The sequence below is a fragment of the Notolepis coatsorum genome (assembly GCF_963971535.1).
Source record: "Notolepis coatsorum genome assembly, chromosome: 20".
Lineage (NCBI taxonomy): Eukaryota > Metazoa > Chordata > Actinopteri > Aulopiformes > Paralepididae > Notolepis > Notolepis coatsorum.
The window spans coordinates 63,426,522-63,448,660 of NC_140184.1; the positions used below are offsets into that span (position 1 = coordinate 63,426,522).

General features: G+C 45.0%; 1 protein-coding gene across 1 annotated transcript in view; it reads right to left on the bottom strand.

Moving 5' to 3' along the window:
• The window catches only part of galnt18b (UDP-N-acetyl-alpha-D-galactosamine:polypeptide N-acetylgalactosaminyltransferase 18b), a 361,705-nt gene that overhangs the window by 21,168 nt on the left and 318,398 nt on the right, over positions 1-22,139 (bottom strand). Inside the window, exons 9-10 of the mRNA XM_084337404.1 lie at positions 18,176-18,271; positions 11,886-12,050 (exon numbers count right to left, since the gene is read on the bottom strand). Of these exons, the coding sequence (XP_084193530.1) occupies positions 11,886-12,050; positions 18,176-18,271 (261 nt within the window). The remainder of the gene's footprint in view (positions 1-11,885; positions 12,051-18,175; positions 18,272-22,139) is intronic.

Sequence of the window (22,139 nt, forward strand, 5' to 3'; positions counted from 1 at the left end):
ATGATAACATCAGGCTGGATGGATGAATTATGAATGGATATAAAAGAAATAACGATTAAAACCCGACTTTTCTCGGGTTTGGCGCTCAAGCGATGGCGAGTTAATCCGACTTATCTCGGGTCTGGCACTGAATGTGTTAATAGTCAGCTCACTTAAAACCAGTTAATAAAGAGGAGCGTAGTCCTTAACCCTTTGATTGCCAAAAACTTTGATCTACGTTTCTGTGGCCCAGCGGTTGAGTGCCGGAAACGTAGATCTACGTTTCGGTGTCGTTAGTTATTTTATTCGCTATTGCCATTCATAATCCATCGAGGCACCTGTGCAGGCTGTCCTTAACACATTCCCGGCCAACCACGGACATGAGAGAGAGAATAGGTTTGAGCTTCCTAAGATGCCATAGGTGATGATGTCACACCCGGATTGTCAACACACAGAGTTGCAAACGGGAGCAGCTCCGATGGATAAAGCTATATAAAGAAACAAATAGCCAAATAAATGTGAAGTTATCTTTGAACCGGTTGTCAAGCCTCGTCAATATACCCCCCCCCCCTCCTCACTAATGGAACTGTGCCGCAGAGTCATGTTAGAACGTTAGCTTAGTGGCTAACGTGAGTTAGCTTAGCGGTAGCCCCTTTCGTGACTGATGCAAGCCTTGCATCAGTCACGAAAGGGGCTAGCTTAGCGGCTAACGTTAGCCCCGTTGCTGTGCTAAAGCAAGTCTCCTCTCAGCCTCCTTAGCCAAATTGACAAAATGACAAAACTATTATGGCAAGGTCCGTGAACAAGTGGAGAAAAACTCCACAAAAACTAACGTTAACGGCATTGCTACTGCTGTGACTAGCTGCTCTGTCTACCGGTCACAAGGTATGAAGGTATAGTCAAAATCCATACCGTAGCGCAAATTCATACCGTATACCGTATACCGTTTATACCGTCCACCCCTAGCAGAGCGGTGTTTTATTTCTTTGGATCTTGAATGGACTTTCCTGTTAGGGTGAAGCTATGCGTGTAGCATGTAGCATGGAATACGTTTTGGGAGCTGAATTCAGTGTGCAGTAAAGGAATATAGCATCAGCCAATGGACATATGGATCTACCAGATGGCGATCGATAACTGGGAAATCCTTTTTGCAGTCCAACCGGCCACAGGTAACATCTTTTTCACGTAAATTACAAGCTGATCAGGCCTTGTTATCATACCCAACCAGGTGATCAGCGAATGTGGCTACTGAGGCTAACGCCGTTATTGGTAATCAATAATCAGAAACGACGTCCCCCCCCCCCCTTTCATGCATTCATGGTGGAAAATGATATCGATCATATCAGTTTTAGCTCTAGCTTCTGTAGGGCCGAAACGCCATTCGATTGATTGTTATTAGCTTAGCAGCCTGTATCTCGTTTTGCAGGAAATATACCAGACCAATCCCATATAACGCTTATATTCAAGACGCTATAAAATGGGAACGTATTGATGATTTTTTTTTTCTTTAAGCCATTTTGAAGGGACGGTTTATAGTGTCAATTGACAATGAGAATGGACAGATAGCAATAATATAAAGTATAGATTTAGCTCTACAAACAGCCTCACGCACAATGAAACCATATTATGATATGCTGGCCTTATAGAGTGGGGCCGTCTAATACCTGTGGTCTGAGATCGCAAACGGGGGCAAGACAAGCGATTATAATGATGCATCGACTAGGCTACCCCCGTTCATGTGCAATGCTGGTGTAGTAGTATTTGGTAACCATAGATAGACATATGTTGCCTGAAACTGGAGGTCAAATTAAAATCCTGTGTTAAACCTGATATGCCCAGAGTGACAAGCTTAGAGTGTGTGTGCTTGCAGAGACGTGGGCTCACACCAGGAGGTCATTTGCATACAACTGCTGGCAGCTGCAGACAATAGATCAAGGGTCTGTTAAACTGGTCCTGTGGCTGATTATAGCACAGGAAGCCGGTATCTCATGCCCCAGGTCTAAACAGGCAGGCCAGGTCATCTGGTCGGCTTACAACATGCTGCAGCTGCCAGGGGAGGAGCAAGCGTCTCCATTCTCTGTAACACTAAGTACATTTTCAAATGACTATTGGTATACTTGGATTAATTTAATATGAACTACAGAAAATCCTGTTATATTGTGGACATAATCTTGAATCTAATGATATAAAATATGCCAGGTTTATGGCTGGGAATCACAGAGTTTGAAATTAGGCCACGTCTGAATCTACATTGGAAAATACTTAAATGTGTTGAATACTAAACTGTATAAAAGAGATATTGATGTAAGTTAAAAGAATGATTAGGCCTCATGTAACTATTCAATGAAAGCCAGAAAGACTGTGTTGAAGACTTAATCCCCTGCATAGTAAGACTAGTTTTACTTAGGTTGAAACTAGGCTTAATGGTAACAGACTGTGATACTCATGAAGCATCAAGATAAACTGTTCAATTATGATATCTCTGTGTTTATATAATCAATCGCAATTCGAATATATATATCTTGAGATCAATAACTAAAATATTATGTTAGTTAGACGGTGTTTGTTCTTTGACTGGAAAACAAAGGAAATAGAGGGTTGGCTTGCTGAGGACAACCTCCTATTTCAAATTCAAACTTAGAGAGGCCTGGGATTGGAGGAACACATCTGCTGATGTCACTTTGATGACATCACGCAGAGACTCCAGGCTTTTGATATAAGGAGGGTGTTGTGACGGTGGGAAGGACACTCTGAAACGGAACCACCAAGACAACACACCTACCTTTTCACACAGCGGACGACGCGGGCAGAGGAGATCAACAGACAAAGCACATTTGGAGGGAGAACAGACTTTTCTTTGTTCATCAGCCAGAGAACAAAGACCATCAACAACTTATCAACTAACTACTTTAACATTAGTCTGATATAAGGGATCGGTGGCATAGTACTTGAGTACCCTTATATCATTGCAGAATCCATTTTTCATTGTAATTACACTCTTAACTTTGAATTAAAACAGATGCTGTTATACACCTTCTCCTCTCCATTTCTCCTGCTGCTCAGCTGGTCGTCGAACAAGACCATTTGGTCTTTATTGAAAGTACCACAGGGCTTTAAAGGGTTTCACACAACGCAGAGCAGTTTATTAGGTTCTGATTATATCAGAACAAAGAATAGCCCAGTTGGTGACTTCACTGGAGAACGCTGGATACACGATCGCGACCAGTATTTGGAATGGCGATCAGATAATTGAGTTATTCTTTTTGCAGTACATCATAGACAAGGTAAGGACTATATGTTATCAATCTTGCGTTGATCCGATAATTCTTTCCCCGCGATCGAAGCGTGTCTGTGTGGTATGTGTGCGGTGTGTCGCGTTGGTAGCGATCACAGCACAGAGTGGCGCCCCGCTCCAAACCCCCTTTCATGCGTGCATGATGAAAGATAATACCGATAATCTAGCGTTGATTTCATATTGATTGTTGATCCAAGCGAGGAATGGCAACGTGTTTAGTGAATTTCCCACAGCGCCCCCTGCTGAACGGCACTTGATGTGTTAACACATAGGTTGCCAACAACGAGATTTCTCGTTATTGGCCGCCATGCGTTGGTTGCCAATAACGAGATTTCTTGTTATTTAATCGTTATTTCTTTTATTAGCGATATCCATTAATTTTTCATCTGTCCAGCCTGACGTTATCATTGGGAATGGCTCTGAGCTCGAAAAGGGCAAATACCGCCCCCTATCGTCTCCCGGATGGTAATGCACATCATTGGATTGGATTGAGTGAAAAAGTGCATCAGAGAAAAACTCCGGTCCAGGGTTTCCCCATCTCTGGCAAGCAGTGTCTGTTACCAGATTCACTGGCGAGGCTCGGAGTAGCTTTCGATTATGCGTTTTCGGACTATAACGTTCAATCAATAAACGCGATATTTGGAATAGCGATCAGGAATTGGATTAATCTTTTTTTGCAGAACATCTGATCTGAGGTAAGGAATCTATGTTACCAGTTTTGGGTTAATCAGAGTTGTTTTTCACAGCGTTCACAACGTGTGTGTGCGTGTGTGTGTCTGTGTGTGTGTGGCACTAGGCGCTGAGCGCGGCACGAATTAATTATTTTTCAGCCCACTTTTGTATCGTGCATAAGAACACAAATACTCTTGATTCATAAATCAGCCGGAAAATGACAACGTGTTCTGTTTCGTATTCGCTCTCGCTCGGCATCGCTCTCTGCACTATCTCGCATATGTGCACGCGCACTGAATAAAGACCACAAATGTACCTTTAATCCCAATATTCGTCTGACCACACCCCTATCAGCTTACCAATATAAGCAGGGGTGGGGCCACCCACTCGCCTCCTTCTCGCTTTCACCACAAGGAAGAAGTGCCTCGGTAGATCCCCACACTTGACACCATGCTGGAAGAAAGGATTAGGAGCAGCTTTGGGAAACAAGGATACGTTGACATCATATCTTTATTTTCTCTCTCACTATTTTCGAGAAAATACGGCGATATTGTCTTCGTACTGGAGTGTCTGGAAGATGATGATCATTCTAAAAATCCTCCACCGGTTTTCGTATTGGGAGTTCGTGCCGCTACATGCTTTTCCAACTGCAGTCCTTGCTGTGTGCTGGTTGCGGTAAAGGCACAGCTGGGCTGTAGGACGCGCCGCGGTTGTGAGACGCGGTGGGTTCCTGTTTCTGGTGAGTTATGTTTGCTGGCAGGCTTCACTTGTCTGTTAGTGCTATGGGGGCTACTTGACAATGTTTATGAAAACCGGCCCCAGGCTAGGGTCCTTTGTTCAGTCTCCTAGACGACAGAAGACCTTGGTCTGAAGCCATTTTAGTTTAACTAGTGGGCCGCGACCATTAACACTGGTGATCCCTGTGTGTTCTGGACGAGTGGGTATCTCTCTGTCCCGTGTTAAGCCCCTTCTTTCATATCCAAATGAGAGTATTCCTTCACGAGGAGATATGTGCATGGATGTGCGATAGCGGCAGATCCATGTTCAAGTCAGCTACACAGGCCAGTTTGGTATTGTGCTGATTCCGTCGGGTGTTGGTAAAATCACCGTTGTAAAGCAGTGTTGACATCTTGTTTCTCTTTTCTCTTAAAAAGTGAGGAGAGGTTCAGAACGGCGGCCTGTCTGGGTGAGTGTTATGTCATTGTATACAAGTTCAGGTGATAGCTGCTTAGCTTACGGTTAGCCAGTCAGCTGTTAGCTGCTGCGTTAGCCTGCTGGGATCGCTGCATGGCCTACTTAGGTTGGGCCTACTGTTAGCCAGTCAGCTGTTAGCTGCGGCGCTAGCATGTCGTGATCACTAGGTAACGTTAGCTTGCTGCTATAGGCCAAGGCCTGGCGCGGGGTAGCTTCAGCTCCTCGCGCGCCGCCGCGAGCTCGCTTCTGGTCGCGTGCGCCGTTAGCTCGGCGTCTCGCGAGCAGGGGCAGTAGCGCCCGAACAGTTGGAGCGGCCGTTAGCTTAATGCTACTCTGTTGAACGTGCTTTGATTATAACATGTTTTTAAACACTCTGGACTACGACGTCGTCTTTGACAGGAGATGTTCGTCGACCCTGCCCTGAGCCAGGACGGCAAGGTTGCGTCAACAAAGAGGACTGTAGTGCGGGTTGGAGCGGCGACGCTGCCCAGTTCGAACAACACAGGAGCGGCTGTGTTCCTACGGTGTACTTGTGACTGCACTTCGCTGATCTACGTTCCAGGTAGGACAAGGTTTGACCAGACCTTATAACACGTCTTCTGGTTTTACCTTTCTAAATGTTTTGTGAATAACGATGTTTTCCCAAAACGTGTGTTGCTGCAGTGCATTTAGGATACGACGCGAGTTATGTGTGAACTGTCTTTGTCACTGGCAGTTAGCTTCTCCGTGCAAATCGGGTTGTTACAGAAAATTATCTGGTTGTTGTGTGAGAAACATCATGTGTGTTTATATGTACCGTGTACTCACAACTAAGGTAACTAACCTATGAAGCTATGCTTAGTGACAAGTGAGTAAAAGAATGTTCTTTTCTCAGCCTGTGATGACAATGAACAGTGTTCACATATTAACAGGTTTTCCTGTTTTAACTGGCCGTATTAAGGGTAAAATAAGAGGATTGTGTTTCCCCCCGGTTCCCTGGGGACTTTTTCATCCTCCTATCAGACATGTTGCACTACATTGTGTCTTTTGTGTGGTAGGGATGCGATGTAACCCTTAGCTTGATTGCTGAGGTTGTGCTAAAACTGCTGGAGAAACTTTATTTTCCTAAAAGAAAAGATTGTTTGGTCGCTGTCGTGTGTGCTTAGCAAGGCCTGTGGCCGATACTAATCGAGAATTATGTATTCTCTCATTATGAAAAACGGCGTTCCTCTGTAGAGTGTTTTTGCCATTTTTTGTAGGTGATGATGGGTTGTGTGTGTCATGTGACCTACAACTGGGTTGGACTGGCCACAGAAGCACATGTGTATGTTGGACCGGGGCTCTTAGAGCCCTCTCTATTCTGTGTTTTTTCCTTAGTAAAAATCAGATAGCAGGTTAGCTCATGCGCTGTGTGGAGCTGTCAAACGCTTCATAGAGCTGACTATGACTGTGTCATATTCTCTTTTTGTCATTACATCGTATCATGGGTGTGGGGTCGTAAAGGGGTGAACTGGTAACCTTTCCTCTCCTCCTTGTTTCTGTCGGTCAGGGGTACACCCCCTGTCCTTCAAGGTTCCCGTCACGTGGCGGTTCGGCACGTTACGGGGGGGGGGGGGGGGAGGGAGTTTCCTGGTCCCACGGCCTGGTATATTGGGCGTGTGCACCGCAGGAATTCCCCCGCCGTAGAGTACGTCACCGTGCGCGTCTCTGTTGGTAGGACTTCCGTGTGCTGTTCAGGTCCATGTGATGGATCTGTTTCAGGGGGGTGGTCAGGGCTCCTCCTCACCAAGCGCCTATTCGGGCCTTCTGTGAGTTCGGACTCCTTCTTCCATGTGAGGGAGCCTCCATCAGAGTACAGAGCCTTCCTCCTCAGATTGTCAAAGTGAGTGGACCCTCTGGAAGGTGTCCTATTCTATTGTATATGTATTCGATTCAATTCGATTATTGAGTGTGTATGGGTTCAGTGCCTCTTCCCCGGAGAGCCCTAAAACCAATTTTTTACATGGCTCAAGGTGCAATATATTCTTTTCAATCTGTACAGCTCGCGTGGGAAGTCTCTCTGGGGATCCCCGTCTCCTTCCTATGGGAGGGTGGTGGGATGTAAAAATGTGAAATTTTTTTACCCCCGGCTGTGTAGACTGGGATACATACTGTTGAGGCTTCCTTCTTTTCTATTCAAAAAGTGTTGGAGTTAGGAAGTGTCACACCCCTCTTGTCGTTCCCCTGGGCGCCTTGGGGATTCAATGACGGGTCTAAATAGCCTGTTCATTGATGGGGGTGTGTCCCGACGCACGTATAGTGCTAGCTCGCTGTAAACAGGCGACTGACTGGCACGCCTTGGTTGCTTGTGGTTAAACCGGCGTTTTTATAAAGCAACTGAGATGGGGGTTTTTCCTCTTCCGACGACCAAATCCCACGACCTGGGTTGGTTTTCGACGGATTCTCGTTCATGTCTGGGGGATGATGACGGAATGGATCTGAACATATGTAGAGGGGTCTCACGCCCTTGGGGTGGGCCACCAGGCGCGGTTCGCCCGAACGTCTGGGTGGCGCCTTCTTTTCATGTTAAGATCGACACGCATATCTGCCCTTTCTCCTGGAGTAGGCATGTCGGCGTGGTTAGGGCACGGGACTGGTTCTGGTCACGCTGGTCCGGATCAGTTGAACCCGTTGTCCGCCGGGGATGCAGATCTGCTGTTCTGGTACCCTGAGGGACTTGGGCTTTTTTCAGGGGGAAAAATGCCAGGTCGGTCCGGGTGTCACAGGGTTAAGCGCTATGGAGACCCTGGTTGGGTACGTTTTTACTCAGCGCTGTCGTAATGGCTTACGGCCATGCCATTCTGTACACGCTCGATCTCGTCGGATCTCGGCCGCTACACAGGTTGGTCCTGGTTAGTACTTGGTTGGGAGACCGCCTGGGAATACCAAGTACGGTGTGCTTAGGGGCTGGTTCTCCATTCTTTTTCGCTCCTCTCTCACGCATGGCGAAGAGGGGCCTGTGGGGGTGGTTTTTGACCTCCTCTGGTGACCCTGTGCTTCCCGTACCGCCAGGCCCGGTCCGAAGTAATGTTTTGTCGACCCGTAGGCCTGGGTTAACCCTTTTTTGGAAACTGAAACACTTGTACTGCGGTATAGCCGGTGTATACCCGCAGGTGTGTTTTGGAGTTTTTTCTTGAGGGGTTATAGGAACAACCACCGCATTGGGTAACACCAAGGTGGTTGATTCCCTGGTGTGTTGGAGCAGTGTCAACTCCCGGGTTCACCGGTTGAGGGTGCCCCTGCACGTTCATGACGTCTGCCAATCGTGTCAGCCTTCTCTGCCTCGACCCCTCTGGGTGGGGGTTTTTAAATGGAGGCTTGGTCATGCAACACCGCCAGCTTACGCTCCTTCCGCCGGGGCGGCTGTGTTCAGCTGTTCCCTCTGGCGCCTGTCTCGTCCGCTGTCTCCAGGCTAGGGTTTATAGCCTGTTGCCTGGTTTTTTCCCGGTGCGCTGCCTGCTTCCGTTGGTTAACCTTTTTTGTGTGCTTACGGCCATGCTGACTGCCTGTTGCAGGGTCAGTGTGCCAGGCGGTGTACTATTGGGGGGACGGGGCCCGCTCGGCTGAGGGGCCTTTGTCCGAATACGCTGGCGATGTGGGGGGCGGGGCACTACGTGCCCACCTGGTGGGGTCTTGATGCTGGCATCATGGACTTCTCCGGGCCCCCATTCCAGGGAGTCCAGTCCTTTTGGTGGGTCTGGGTCTTCCTTCGCGCTCCGCTGCTACGGCCTTGCCACGGGGTTGGGTTTGCCCTTGACCCTGTGATTCTGGGGGCAGTAACGAGGTTGTTCCTCCGTTCGTTCCCGGGTGGCATGCGGGTTGTGCGTGTGTGTAGTCGTGGGGTCAAGCCACGGTCTGCTCACCCTGTGCGTTGAGTTGCTTGAGTGCCTCTTCGCACGGTCGGGTCTGTCGCCCTCCCGTGAAGCCCCTAATAGGGGGGGTGCCCTCCATTAGGGTGGGTCGGGGGGGCTCGGCCCTCCCTGTTCTGATGGTTGTGGGGGGCTGTCAGCGGGGTGTATTTGTCGGCCGTTGGCTCTCGCTCGGCCTCCCTTGTGCAGAGAGCGATGCCGAGCGAGAGCGAATACGAAACAGAACGTTAGGTTATGACTATAACCAAGTTCTGTTAGTATAGCGACGCTCTGCATCCGACGCCGCTGCAGCCTTTGACCTCGCCTTGTGGCGAAAGCTTGGGAAGGAGGCGAGTGGGTGGCCCCACCCCTGCTTATATGGGTAAGCTGATAGGGGTGTGGTCAGACGAATATTGGGATTAAAGGTACATTTGTGGTCTTTATTCAGTGCGCATGCACATATGCGAGATAGTGCAGAGAGCGATGCCGAGCGTCGCTATACTAACAGAACTTGGTTATAGTCATAACCTAACGTTTTGTGTATTCCAGTAAATGGCTATTTTCGCGGAATATTTTTCTTTCTAGAAATCTCCAAAACGATACTCGTATTCAAAACGGTATAAAACGGAAATGTACTGATGAAAAAACAATCCGTTTCGTACATGTTGACTGCAAGCAAGTCATTGATAAGCGACGGGTGTATTAGACACATAGCCATAATTTAAGATATAGTTTAATCGCTCGCAAATGTGCTTATCCTCCCATTGATTAACGTGCTGGCATCCAAGCGATAAATCGTCATATCCGGCTGGCAACCAATGTGTTAATAGGCAAAATCTTTTTTTTTATCCACTTTTTCTCCTATTTTTCTCCCATCCCAATTCCGCTGTGCCAATTCTCCCCTCCCCTGTCTTGAACGTTGCTCGCATATGCCCCCCACTGGCTGGTTGTAGGGAGGATAGAAGCCTTGCATCACTTGTCCCCTCCGATACACGAGGAGGCAGCCTGTCACATCTTTTCACCTGCCAGCGCGGACTCTCATTGGCGAGGTGTAACGTGTGGGAGGCTCACACTACCCCCGCCATTTCCTGTCTCTGCTGTGCAGGCATCCCCAACCGACCTGTAGGAGTCGCTGTCCACAACGTCCAGATTACCACCCATCGACTTCCACCCGCTAACTCTGCCAATTGAGTTAGTATGATGGCTGGCCCAAGCCGGAGGCAATGCCGACAGCCGGAATCGAACCCGGTGTCCTCTTGCGTTGGTGACGAGCGCAATGTCCGCTGCGCCACCCAGCCGCCCTGTTAATAGGCTAAATCTATAATTAACTCCACCACGACAGCAGTGTCATAGAACCCAGTAGGCAGTCTTTGGAGTGTTCTTTGACACAGATTGAACAAATCAAAGCGCATGTGAATCATTATGCATCCAGTAGTGTCTCGCTCCGTGAAAACTGATTTGCAAACAGCGGAGGCAGACACATTTGTCTGGTTCAAACCTAGAATCTTGTGCACAAAAGATTAAATAAATCATATTGCTTCTCTATTGCATTCTGTTTTGCATATTGCATGTTTGCTGAAATATTCACCGGCTCGCACGCTGGTTTATGAAACGTTTGTGTGTTGTGTCCTTACTTGACTGTCTTGTTTCAATCCCTCAGCCATCACTTACAATGTTCCAGTCACATCCTGTTCCAAAACCCCAGAGGGGTCAAGGCCACCCGGGGACATTTCACATTACACTCTGCCGCTGCCTGCCAGCCACTGGAATGGCCAAAGAAAGACTCTGAAACTGGACACTTACACCTGTCTTCAAGGACTCCCGTTTCAGACATTCTCACTGAAAACCGGACTTGAAACCACTCTCACTGAAACTGCTACTACTACTACTACTGCTGCTGCTAACACCCCCTGCCTGTCTCTCTGCTCTGTTTCATCACCGCCTCTTACTACTGTGCGTCTTCAGCCTCTGCTATTTCTGTTTGTGTTCCTATTTAGTCATGTCCTTGTGCTCCTCTTTGTCCTCGTTGCTCTGCCGTTTGTCGCAGTGCGTCCTCCTCTTTGCCTCGTCTATTATTACTATCATCGTTATAGTGATTATTATTAATCCCTTCCCAGCGCAGAAGCTTTGTGCCTCTTGCCACATTATCATCCTGAATAAGAATGTGTTCTCGATTGACCCGCCTGACTTTATTTAATGAATGTTAAATAAAATGCAGAAATGTATTATTACTAAACATAATGTGAAAATATTATTATTAAATCTCCCTTTTTTGTTGTTGTTGTTATCTTATCACATTTGCCGACTCTCCATAATGAACAAGCTAACGGGGCACAGAATACCATATTAGAATGATGGATTGTAAAAAGTAAAGGGTTATAAAGCAACTTCACATACAATGAAATTGGCTTTTATGGGCTTTTAAAACTGCCATCTCTCACAGGCCATTTTGTAATGCAGGAGTTGTTACAGTATAGTGCAGCCAGTGACCTGCGGTAGACAGAGAGAATCATTATGATCTATTAACTGTTCATGTCTAAATGGCTTGCAGGAATGTGGGGGGACTCTGTGAACCGTGAAGCTCCCTGCTATCTGGCTGCCCTGTGTCAACCCTTAATGAGGCCAGCCTGGCCACACCGAGTAGCCTAGCCAGCCATGCTTTTGAGAAAAAAAAAGAAAAAAGAAAATCACATCCCAAGCTATTGGCTTTACTGCCACGTTATTTCTTAAAAAAAAAGTATTTTTTTTTACCACAATCCCATGACTTGCCAATGATTACTTTGAACTTTTGACCTCTTGTGTTCGTGTGACCACCACTGCTCTCTTTTCTCTCCCATGTGTGGAGCTGTGTTGTCTGTGTTGTTTGACTGGGTGCTCACCTGGTTGAAGAGCCAGTGGAGCTTCATGCGCTTGGCCGCGGCGTAGCTGCACTCAATGAGACGAGCGTGGCTGTTCACGTCTATCAGGCACTTGTTGTCATCGTCGTCGATAGTTGCACTGAGGACCCCCACTTGTAGCTGCTGAGTACTGGTGTAGTAGACATTCTGGAACAACACAACATCCAGTAGTCACACACACACACTGTCCTATACATTCAGCCCACTGGGTTTTTGCATTCAAACATTGACCCATGTGGTGCTGTATACAGAGGTAGAGGAAATTAATTGTGTGGCTTGCCCCTGGGTTATCTCTGTGTTTCAAAACATTCTCAAGGTTGAGTTAACTTCAGCCATAATAAGCAGGTGTAATGTTGGTCACTAGGTACTAGCGGGCACTTAGCGCCCCGGCACCTGTCTTCTTGACAGTCTCGAACCACAAACCCTCCGCCCACCAGCGCCAGGGACGCGGGAAGTCAGTCAGAGTTGGGGGTGCGGAGATAAGTCATATAATAACGTCATATGCGCATGCGCATAATTCGCGATTTCCCATTAATTTGAAAGGTCAACATTTTACACCAGTTTTAGAACATTTTACACTACAACAGACAGCAAACTTGAATACCAACATGTGGACAGTTCACACACGAAATGCAGCAGTTTTTTTCCTAATCAGAAGACGATGTATTGTGGATTTAGATGCAGCCGGGTAGCAACAAGGCACTTGAACTTTCACGCACAGGATCGTATAACAGAGTGACAATTTACACATTTACAAACAAAACTTTTGTGACAGAATGAAGTGAACACACAGAAACCATAACGAGTAACTGGATCTCTCTCTTTCTCTCTCTCTCTCTGTTCAACCTCAACCGTGATCCTTCGTGCCCAATCCACGTCATGCGATGTGTGTGCGCTGCGTTTGTGCGTCAGGTCAGAATCAGATACACAGAAAATATAATTTAAAAAAATAAAAACAGAGGGTGGATTTCAACCATTTAAAAATCCTAACTCAAAAAAGATTTTTTTTTATTGATTTGTCAAAATGTTGACCTTGCAGTTACAACTCCCTGCCAACAGGTGGGGGTGCTGCAGCACCCTCAGCACCCCCCCCTTCCCGCGTCGCTGACCAGCGTATGTTAAATACCACCGTCTTATCCATTCCGCCACCTGAAAAGGATCCAAATCAGGCAGGCGAAGTAGGGGTATACACCTAGGGGCTACCATTACAATCTGTCAACCTCGTTACGCATGCTTATTCCTGCAGGTACCGGTGCCCTGAGAGACCTGAGCAGAGGGCAGGATGTGGTGGAGGAAAAACAGGTCATTATTTATTCAGAAGTGGTGGATGTGAACAGACCAGCCAACAGGAAACACTGATAACTGCACCCTCTGATGCAATCACTCCGATTGAGAGTGAGAGAGAGTGAGAGTGGTATCAGCTGGAGAAGATGGAGGGCATCATAGCTGGAATACGGATGTGGGCCAGGCACATGCTGTCGAATTAGCAAGAGTACACTTCTAGACAGATGCCAGTAAACAGTTTCAGAAGTCTATAGAGAGGCAGTCCAGGGACTAATTCCACTCGACGTCGCTACTCTGCCTTTAGGATACAGTTTCCAGTATATCATTGTTAATCAATTAGCTTGCTAATCAAAGAAGCTTCTATCCCCAGGCCATCAGGCTGCTCAACGAACAATAAACACTATGCAACAACCATCAAATGCACACAGCACACACACACACCCACACGCACACACTCACTTTAAACAAACAACACACTGCAGCACCCACTCTCCACACTTTAGATCACCTAAACACACTTTATATTTATTGGTAAAGGATTTGCACTACAACTCGTACACCTTACTGTAAATTGTACCTAAATTGTACCTCATCCCATTTCTGCTTTGCACTATATAGTATTGTATATTAGTACATTGCATAGTATATTGTATATTGTATGGTAACTCAGTTACTTCTATTCTGCATCGAACATTGTACATATGTCTATACTGAACACTGTGACCTCTATTTTTACTTCTATTTTACATGCTATACTATTTTATTTCATACTTATCTTGTCTAGCACAGTCTCTGGAGCGTAACAGTATGATGCATTTTGTATAAAAGTATTCTGTACTTCTGTATGACAACTATTAAAGAAACTTGAACTTGAAACTTGCTTTCAGAATGTGTTGTAGGGTTTTGCTTTCAGGGTCTGTTGTAGGGTTTTAGTTCCAGGATGTGTTGTAGGGGTTTAGTTCCAGGATGTGTTGTAGGGGTTTAGTTCCAGGATCTGTTGTAGGGTTTTAGTTTCAGGATGGGTTGCAACTTGTATGGTTTTAGTTTCAGGATGTGTTGTAGGGTTTTAGTTTCAGGGTCTATTGTAGGGGTTTAGTTTCAGGATGTGTTGTAGGGTTTTAGTTTCAGGGTCTATTGTAGGGGTTTAGTTTCAGGATGTGTTCTAGGGTTTTAGTTTCAGGGTCTATTGTAGGGGTTTAGTTTCAGGATGGGTTTTAGTTTCAGGGTCTATTGTAGGGGTTTAGTTTCAGGATGTGTTGTAGGGTTGTAGTTCCAGGATGTGTTGTAGGGTTTTAGTTTCAGGATGTGTTGTAGGGTTGTAGTTCCAGGATGTGTTGTAGGGTTTTAGTTTCAGGATGTGTTGTAGGGTTTTAGTTTCAGCATGCATTGTGTTGTAGGGTTATAGTTTCAGCATGCATTGTGTTGTAGGGTTTTAGTTTCAGCATGCATTGTGTTGTAGGGTTTTAGTTTCAGCATGCATTGTGTTGAATGAATGACTTTATTTGACAATAAAAAATAAACATGTGACAGAAGAGCACAGTCATGATATACTGCCAAGGATAAAACACAAAAAAGCTCAGAGCTTATTTCCATTGTGGTCCTTGTAGGGGGGTGGGGGAATGTGATGCTTAACACATGCATCATACAAAACGTGACATCACAACACATCACATATACCATTTAACATTTATATACATACAGACTCATACAACATGCAAGGGTGCCTTAAGCTAAATGTCTAGGTCAAGTATAGTCCCTTTTGAGCCATGTCTTCAGGCTGGACTTGAATCTAACGGCATTGTCTATGATTTTCAGTTCACTGGGCAGACTATTCCAATAGACAGCTGCTGAATACAGAAAAGACTCCTTCCCCATACAGCTCCTGAATCTGACTGGCACAAAGTCAGTTGAGCTGCGCCTAGTTTGGTATGCATGGGTGTCTCTGATTCGGTTAAAGTAGTTGTTAAAGTACACTGGCACTACCCCGTGCATTATTCTGTGAACTAGGCACATCCCTATCTGATTTACTCTGTCTTCCACCTTAAGCCATCTCATGATCTCAAAGTGAGATGGGTCAAGGTGGGTTCGAGCAGGTAGCCTTAGTATTACCCTGATTAGCTTGTTTTGTGATGTCTGTAGTTTTATTTTCTGACTTTTGGGGGCACTGTTGTACCAGGAGCCACACGCATAGTCATAGTGACACTGTATGAGAGCTCCAGCAAGAATCTTCTTGTTGTAGGGTTTTAGTTTCAGGATGTGTTGTAGGGTTTTAGTTTCAGGATGTGTTGTAGGTTTTTAGTTTTATCTTTGTGCTTCCCTGAAATCTAAGTTGAATGTGTGATGTCATTAATAGGTTGTACCTCTCATGGTACACTGTGTGGTAACTTGACACCTTTAGCTTCAGTATACACAGAAAGCTGAGGCGGTACCGGAATGTCTTAAAAGACTATACGCCGCTGAATTCCTGGTAAATATCAATGGTTGCTTGTTGCAAATTTGCATATGCATTGGGTACTTGCATTACTAATTAGGGTAACAGTGTAGAGACGCTGCTAAGCCATTTTAAGTAGTTTATTGAACAATTGGTGGGGAAAAAAACATTTATACAAATCGCTATTCAATATGGAATTTTTTTTACGGATTTAAAACACATCTGAAGGAGCTCTTTAAAAAGCATTGTCTCAGGACGATGAGCCTATACAAGCTTTCACAGTTTGAGGTTCGCCCCTGAAGCGCTCTCTTCCACCATTGTGATCTGCATTGCGGCGTAAACATCAATATATGTGAGGTGCAACGAGTGTGAAGCATCTCCGATTTATTCAAACAGGCGAGGATAATGGAGGAGTGGAATCTAAGCCTTGCTATAACAGACATTGGACCACTTTACTCATAGCATAAGGTTCAAGTAATCTCAGACATAATAGGAAGAAGGGATCAATATGAGTTTAAAATGGCAAGGGCCGGAGGGAGAAGAAAAAAAGATAAACATCTTGCATCAACAGTTTATAAAGAAAGTTAAGCTCTCTTTTAATGGGGATGTATTATGGAAATCGATTTTGCCTAGTCGTTGTATGGATTAGTCTGAAATGTAGTTGCCGGGGGAAAAGGTTATATACTCCTCGCCGGTTGGCCAGGGTTTTGAAGTCTTCATATTAAGAAGCCTAAAGGAGTTGCTCAGAATTACTTATCCCTCGATGATGTCACAGTGGGATGAATTAGATTTGATGAATCAATTAGATGTGCTTTTTGGAGCCAGGAACACTGCTTAGCTAATGACATTATTTTAGAATATGTGGGGTAGCCAGGCAGAGGAAAGAATTAATTAATAAAAAAATGTGGTGTGTTGCTAAAACCACCGAAATTGTGTGTGGTACAAGGGAAGAAGGAATTGCTTGAAAATAAATAATAACAATTTAAACATTTCCTCATTATGAAATTATAATTATATAATAAAAATTATAATAATTACCAAACATGTTCCACAGATTCAAGGAAGTACAATTATTGAAAAGATACATAATATGTGCCCGTTGGGTTTAGGAATAGGACAACAATTTTCTCGATGGTAAAAAAGCCCAGCATTTTGCTTTTCAAAACATTCTGCTGGACTGCTGATGATAGTGACTCATTATAAGTCATAATGATGTCAAGCCGGCACCTGTGTTGAGACAGGGCTGTTATCGGGCTGGCACAGCATGACCTAGATAGATGCAGACAGTGTCAGGAGATGCTCCACGCCATTAGCCATGTTGCGCTCGTACATATTATTCATAAAGGAGATTAGATAAGTATACCTTTGCTAAATAAAACTTCAAGCTCATTTAAAGCAAACTGACGAAAGAAGCAAACGTTTTCTTTTTGTTGCAATCTCTGTAGAAACGTACTGCACACCATCCACCTTTGTGGGGAAATTGGTTTCCAATGTCTGCTCTCATCAATAGTGTAATCTCATTCTGAGCACAATTTTGTGCTAAAGAAAGACACTGAACAGAGTGTTTGTCATGGAAAATCACAAGAATGGCTGTGGGGGTGTAGTACATGTACTAACTTGGGGGTGTAGTATGTGTACTAACCTGGGGGTGTAGTACATGTACTAACCTGGGGGTGTAGTATGTGTACAAACTTGGGGGTGTAGTACATGTACTAACCTGGGGGTGTAGTATGTGTACAAACTTGGGGGTGTAGTACATGTACTAACCTGGGGGTGTAGTATGTGTACAAACTTGGGGGTGTAGTACATGTACTAACTTGGGGGTGTAGTATGTGTACAAACTTGGGGGTGTAGTACATGTACTAACCTGGGGGTGTAGTATGTGTACAAACTTGGGGGTGTAGTACATGTACTAACCTGGGGGTGTAAGTATGTGTACAAACTTGGGGGTGTAGTACATGTACTAACCTGGGGGTGTAGTATGTGTACAAACTTGGGGGTGTAGTACATGTACTAACTTGGGGGTGTAGTATGTGTACAAACTTGGGGGTGTAGTACATGTACTAACTTGGGGGTGTAGTATGTGTACAAACTTGGGGGTGTAGTACATGTACTAACTTGGGGGTGTAGTATGTGTACAAACTTGGGGGTGTAGTACATGTACTAACTTGGGGGTGTAGTAGGTGTACTAACCTGAGGTGTAGTAGGTGTACTAACCTGAGGTGTAGTAGGTGTACTAACTTGGGGGTGTAGTATGTGTACAAACTTGGGGGTGTAGTACATGTACTAACCTGGGGGTGTAGTATGTGTACAAACTTGGGGGTGTAGTACATGTACTAACCTGAGGTGTAGTAGGTGTACTAACCTGCGGTGTAGTAGGTGTACTAACCTGCGGTGTAGTAGGTGTACTAACCTGCGGTGTAGTAGGTGTACTAACCTGCGGTGTAGTAGGTGTACTAACCTGCGGTGTAGTAGGTGTACTAACCTGAGGTGTAGTAGGTGTACTAACCTGCGGTGTAGTAGGTGTACTAACCTGCGGTGTAGTAGGTGTACTAACCTGCGGTGTCATCCCATGGCAGAGATACAGGATGGGGACATTGTCAGTGTCAGGTCCCTGGTCCAGACACAGGTCAGTCTTCAGAGAATTCCTTAACTGAGGGACACACACACACACACACACGCGCGCACACACACACACACACACACACACACACACCTGAGAGGTCTATACGCCAACCCATGGATGCACCTGCTTTGCCCATTCTTCTTCTCTAGGTTGAAAAATTATTTTGAGGGAGAGTCCATCATGACTGCATCCTGAAAACGTGACCAGACCAGCGCCCCCTGTACTTTAATGCCCAGCAAGTCTGCCAGCAAGGCCTTTCTAGATTTGAGGTTCTCAACACAACCTCGATTTCCTGTGGAGTCTGCAGAACTCTGCAGCTCCACTATTTCTATCTCTAGATCTCTCATAGATTTGGCTATGTCACAAGAGACATTGAGAGTATACTGTTGACAAAGGTGCTTAATTTGCACCTTCCCACAATCCCACCACTGTCTCAATGATGTGAGCTCACTTTGTTCTCTTTTAAAAATTCCCCAAAAGAAAAGAAAAGTTTCTCTAAAATGTGCATCTAGCAACAGAGTAGTATTAAAATGCTAGTAAGCAGACTTCTGCTTAATCTTTGCAATAAAAACATTACATGTTACCATGGAGTGATCATAAAAACCTACAGGTATAATTTTTCATTCTGTAAACATACTAAAATTATGCTTAAAAGAATAAAAACGATCTAATCGTGCCATAGTCAACGAATTGTCTCTACTATGAATTCATGTGTACTGCTTCTCTTGCTTATGCATCACTCTCCATACATCCACTAAACTATTACTTTCTGCTATCTGCCTCATTGCACGTCCAGAGGCAGCATGGGGTTCAAAGTGGTTCCTATCCAAATGGTCATCTTCTGTGCTATTAACTCTTTCAGTGCCACTCACGAGATTTCTCGTGTTTTTTATAGGTGGTTGCTAGCCACTCACGAGATTTCTCGGATTTTTTTTTTTTTTTTTTTTTTTTGATCTGAAATTTTTTTGCATCACCCGAGCCTACCCGAGTATAGCCGAGGGGCGCCGACGATCACTGTGGAAAAAAGCGCCCCCTGTCGTCTCCCAGATGACATAAGTGATTTTGGAATGGACTCAATGAAAATGAATGGGGAAAAAAATCCGGTACTCCACATTTTCCAGTTCACTGATCCAGCCGGGGTTACCACAGTTCATTCTGGAGCCTCAGATCCCCGCGGATCATAGAGATCTACTGTGTCGCGTTGGATCCATACACGTATAGACTTTTTCGAATGGTGATCAGGAATTGGAATATACCAGTTGGATACCATCTGATGTCAGGTAAGGACTCTATGTTATCAGTGGTAGGATAATCGGAGTAAGTTTGATGAAGTTATAAGCTGTTTTGTGAAATGTCTTCTTTCGGTTTCATTGTAAAAGTCCGAGAGGAAATCAACGGGGCGATTATCAGTGCGCGGCCGTAATGTGCGTGCGTGCACGTATAATATTGATCATCTTGCGTTTATTTGAAAACGATTCATAAAAAGGCAGACGAATATCAACGTTGTAGAATATTCCACTAAAAGACGATTTTCATAGAATGCTCCAGAATGAGCTGTTTTTTATATCAAAACGGGGGCTTTTCTAACTGCTCTGAAACGGAAACGACGCGATAAAAAAAGAATCTGCCTTCACAGCACTGACTGGAAAATAGTATTTGATAATGCGATGGGCAGATTAGACACATAGCCATAATTTAAAACATAGATTAGGCGATATTAACGTTAACATTGGCGCCGATGGTGGCATTCAAGCGGTAAAACGGAAAACCAGGCATGGCATTGAAAGAGTTAAAATCTCCACCCAAAAATAAAACCTCCTCAGGCCCACACTGACTTAACACCTCGTTGAGTTCAGTCAAGAACTGCACTCTGTCAGGTCCTTTATTTGGGGCATATACCTTAACAAACACTAGATTAAAAGACTCATACTTTGCCCTCACTACCAGTAACCTACCTTTTACTCTTTCTTCTACCACATACGATTGCGGTAGGACATTTAAAAAAAAAAAAAAAGGAGTGCTACACCTCCACTATTCCTACCTAAATGACTTAAAATCACTTCTACGCCCCACTCCTTCCTCCAGTCGGTCTCATTTAATTTATCGCTGTGCTCTTTTTCACTTCTCTTGCTCCATTTAAGTTTAGTGTGGAGACTTTAAAATCACTCATCAAAACTGATGTGAGAAAAAACACACAATAATACAATAACATATGGAACAGGAAATACATTGCATTACATCGACTCTACTTCAGTACTCTGTAGCTCCATACACATGTTCTGTACTATTTTCTTTAGCCTGTAGACCTCTGTGGAAGCGTAGCTCCCCTCTTTTATCTGGGATTTAACAGAACACAGAAACAGCTCCGTATCTGCAAAAAAAACTTCAATCTTAACATTTTGTTTGTTTTTGGTCTGCCTCAGATATTTCTGTATCTGTCTTACACTATAGTGCTGGTCCTGCCGTGAATTAATCTCCTGGGAGTGTGAGACTGGCTACTGACACTACAGTCTCCCACTTCTTCCTCCTCCTCCTCCTCCTCTTCCTCATCCTCCTCCTCTATGCTTGACTCCATATCGGACACTTTTCCTCTAGACGCTTGTCTTTTAGCTCTTTCTTGGCCTGAGAGCCCCTTGTGTTAGGGGTCTGGTTTTGTACAGGTGAGCCTTCCTCCTCCTCCCGTATCTCCATGTCGAGCCCTTCCTCTGACTGGTGTTCCTCTACCTGCGTTTTTCTGTCATTGTTTTTTGTTCCTTTTTTGGCCTGAGAGCCCCTTGTGTTAGGGGTCTGGTTTTGTACAGGTGAGCCTTCCTCCTCCTCCTGTATCTCCATGTCCAGCCCTTCCTCTGACCGGTGTTCCTCTACCTGTTTTTTCCCATCATTGTTTTTTGTTCCTTTTTTGGCCTGAGAGCCCCTCTCACCAACTGGACTCTTCCTTTTTAGCACAGGAATCTTAGTGGTACTTCCTCCCTCTATCACCTCATCATCACTATGGTTGTGGTTTCTCAGGAGAGGCCTGCGCCAAATGGCCTTCTCCTCCACATACAAAGCACTTCAATGTCCCGGGGTTTACAAAAATGACAATCAAAATCATCCACTCTCACTTTAAACATGACATTAAAATCATCATCTTTTTTATTGAGGATCATGCTCACCTGTCGCTTGTGTGAAACGACATGCCTCAGTAACAGGGACTTGCAGCCTGACGTTAATTTCCTTATTGGCGAAACAAATTTCCCATACCACGTCAACTCTTTAACCAGAAACTCATCACTGATGAATGGCGGAATGTTGGATATCGTCACCCTAGTTGATGGTGTGTTGAGTGGCAATACAGCCACAAACCTGTCATCAATAACACTGCCTTTTTCAACTACTTTATTTACTTGATCAATTCCATCCACAAAAATAACGACACACTGTTCATTCTCGCAGCAGATCTAATGCTGCCATGACCAATCACTTTTCCGACGGCCAAACTACAATCCTCCACTGAACAATGAAAATCGAGCAAAACTTTAAACCCATGTTTCCTAGTGAGTTTAGAAAACTCCCTCTCAGCGTCAGCCCAGCACAGACTGGTTGACTGCACGTGCAACAAACACAATATACGTGATTGGGAGCCAGCTCTTGACGGCCAATCACGTATATATATGTTTTTAACTCGTTTTTTCTTTTATTCGATTTTAATATCCTATTCAATGTCACAGAGCTGTATTTTGGCTGGAAAAAGCATATTGGGACTCCGAAAGTGCAGTACCGGCCAGATCCTGGTATTGGCGCTGTCTCGAGAATGCAGTAATCCTTGTTGTAGACTTGGTGTCACATTTTTTACGCTCCTAAAGCAAGGGCTTCACCAGATCGCATGGAATACTTTTTGCAACGTTGAATTCAT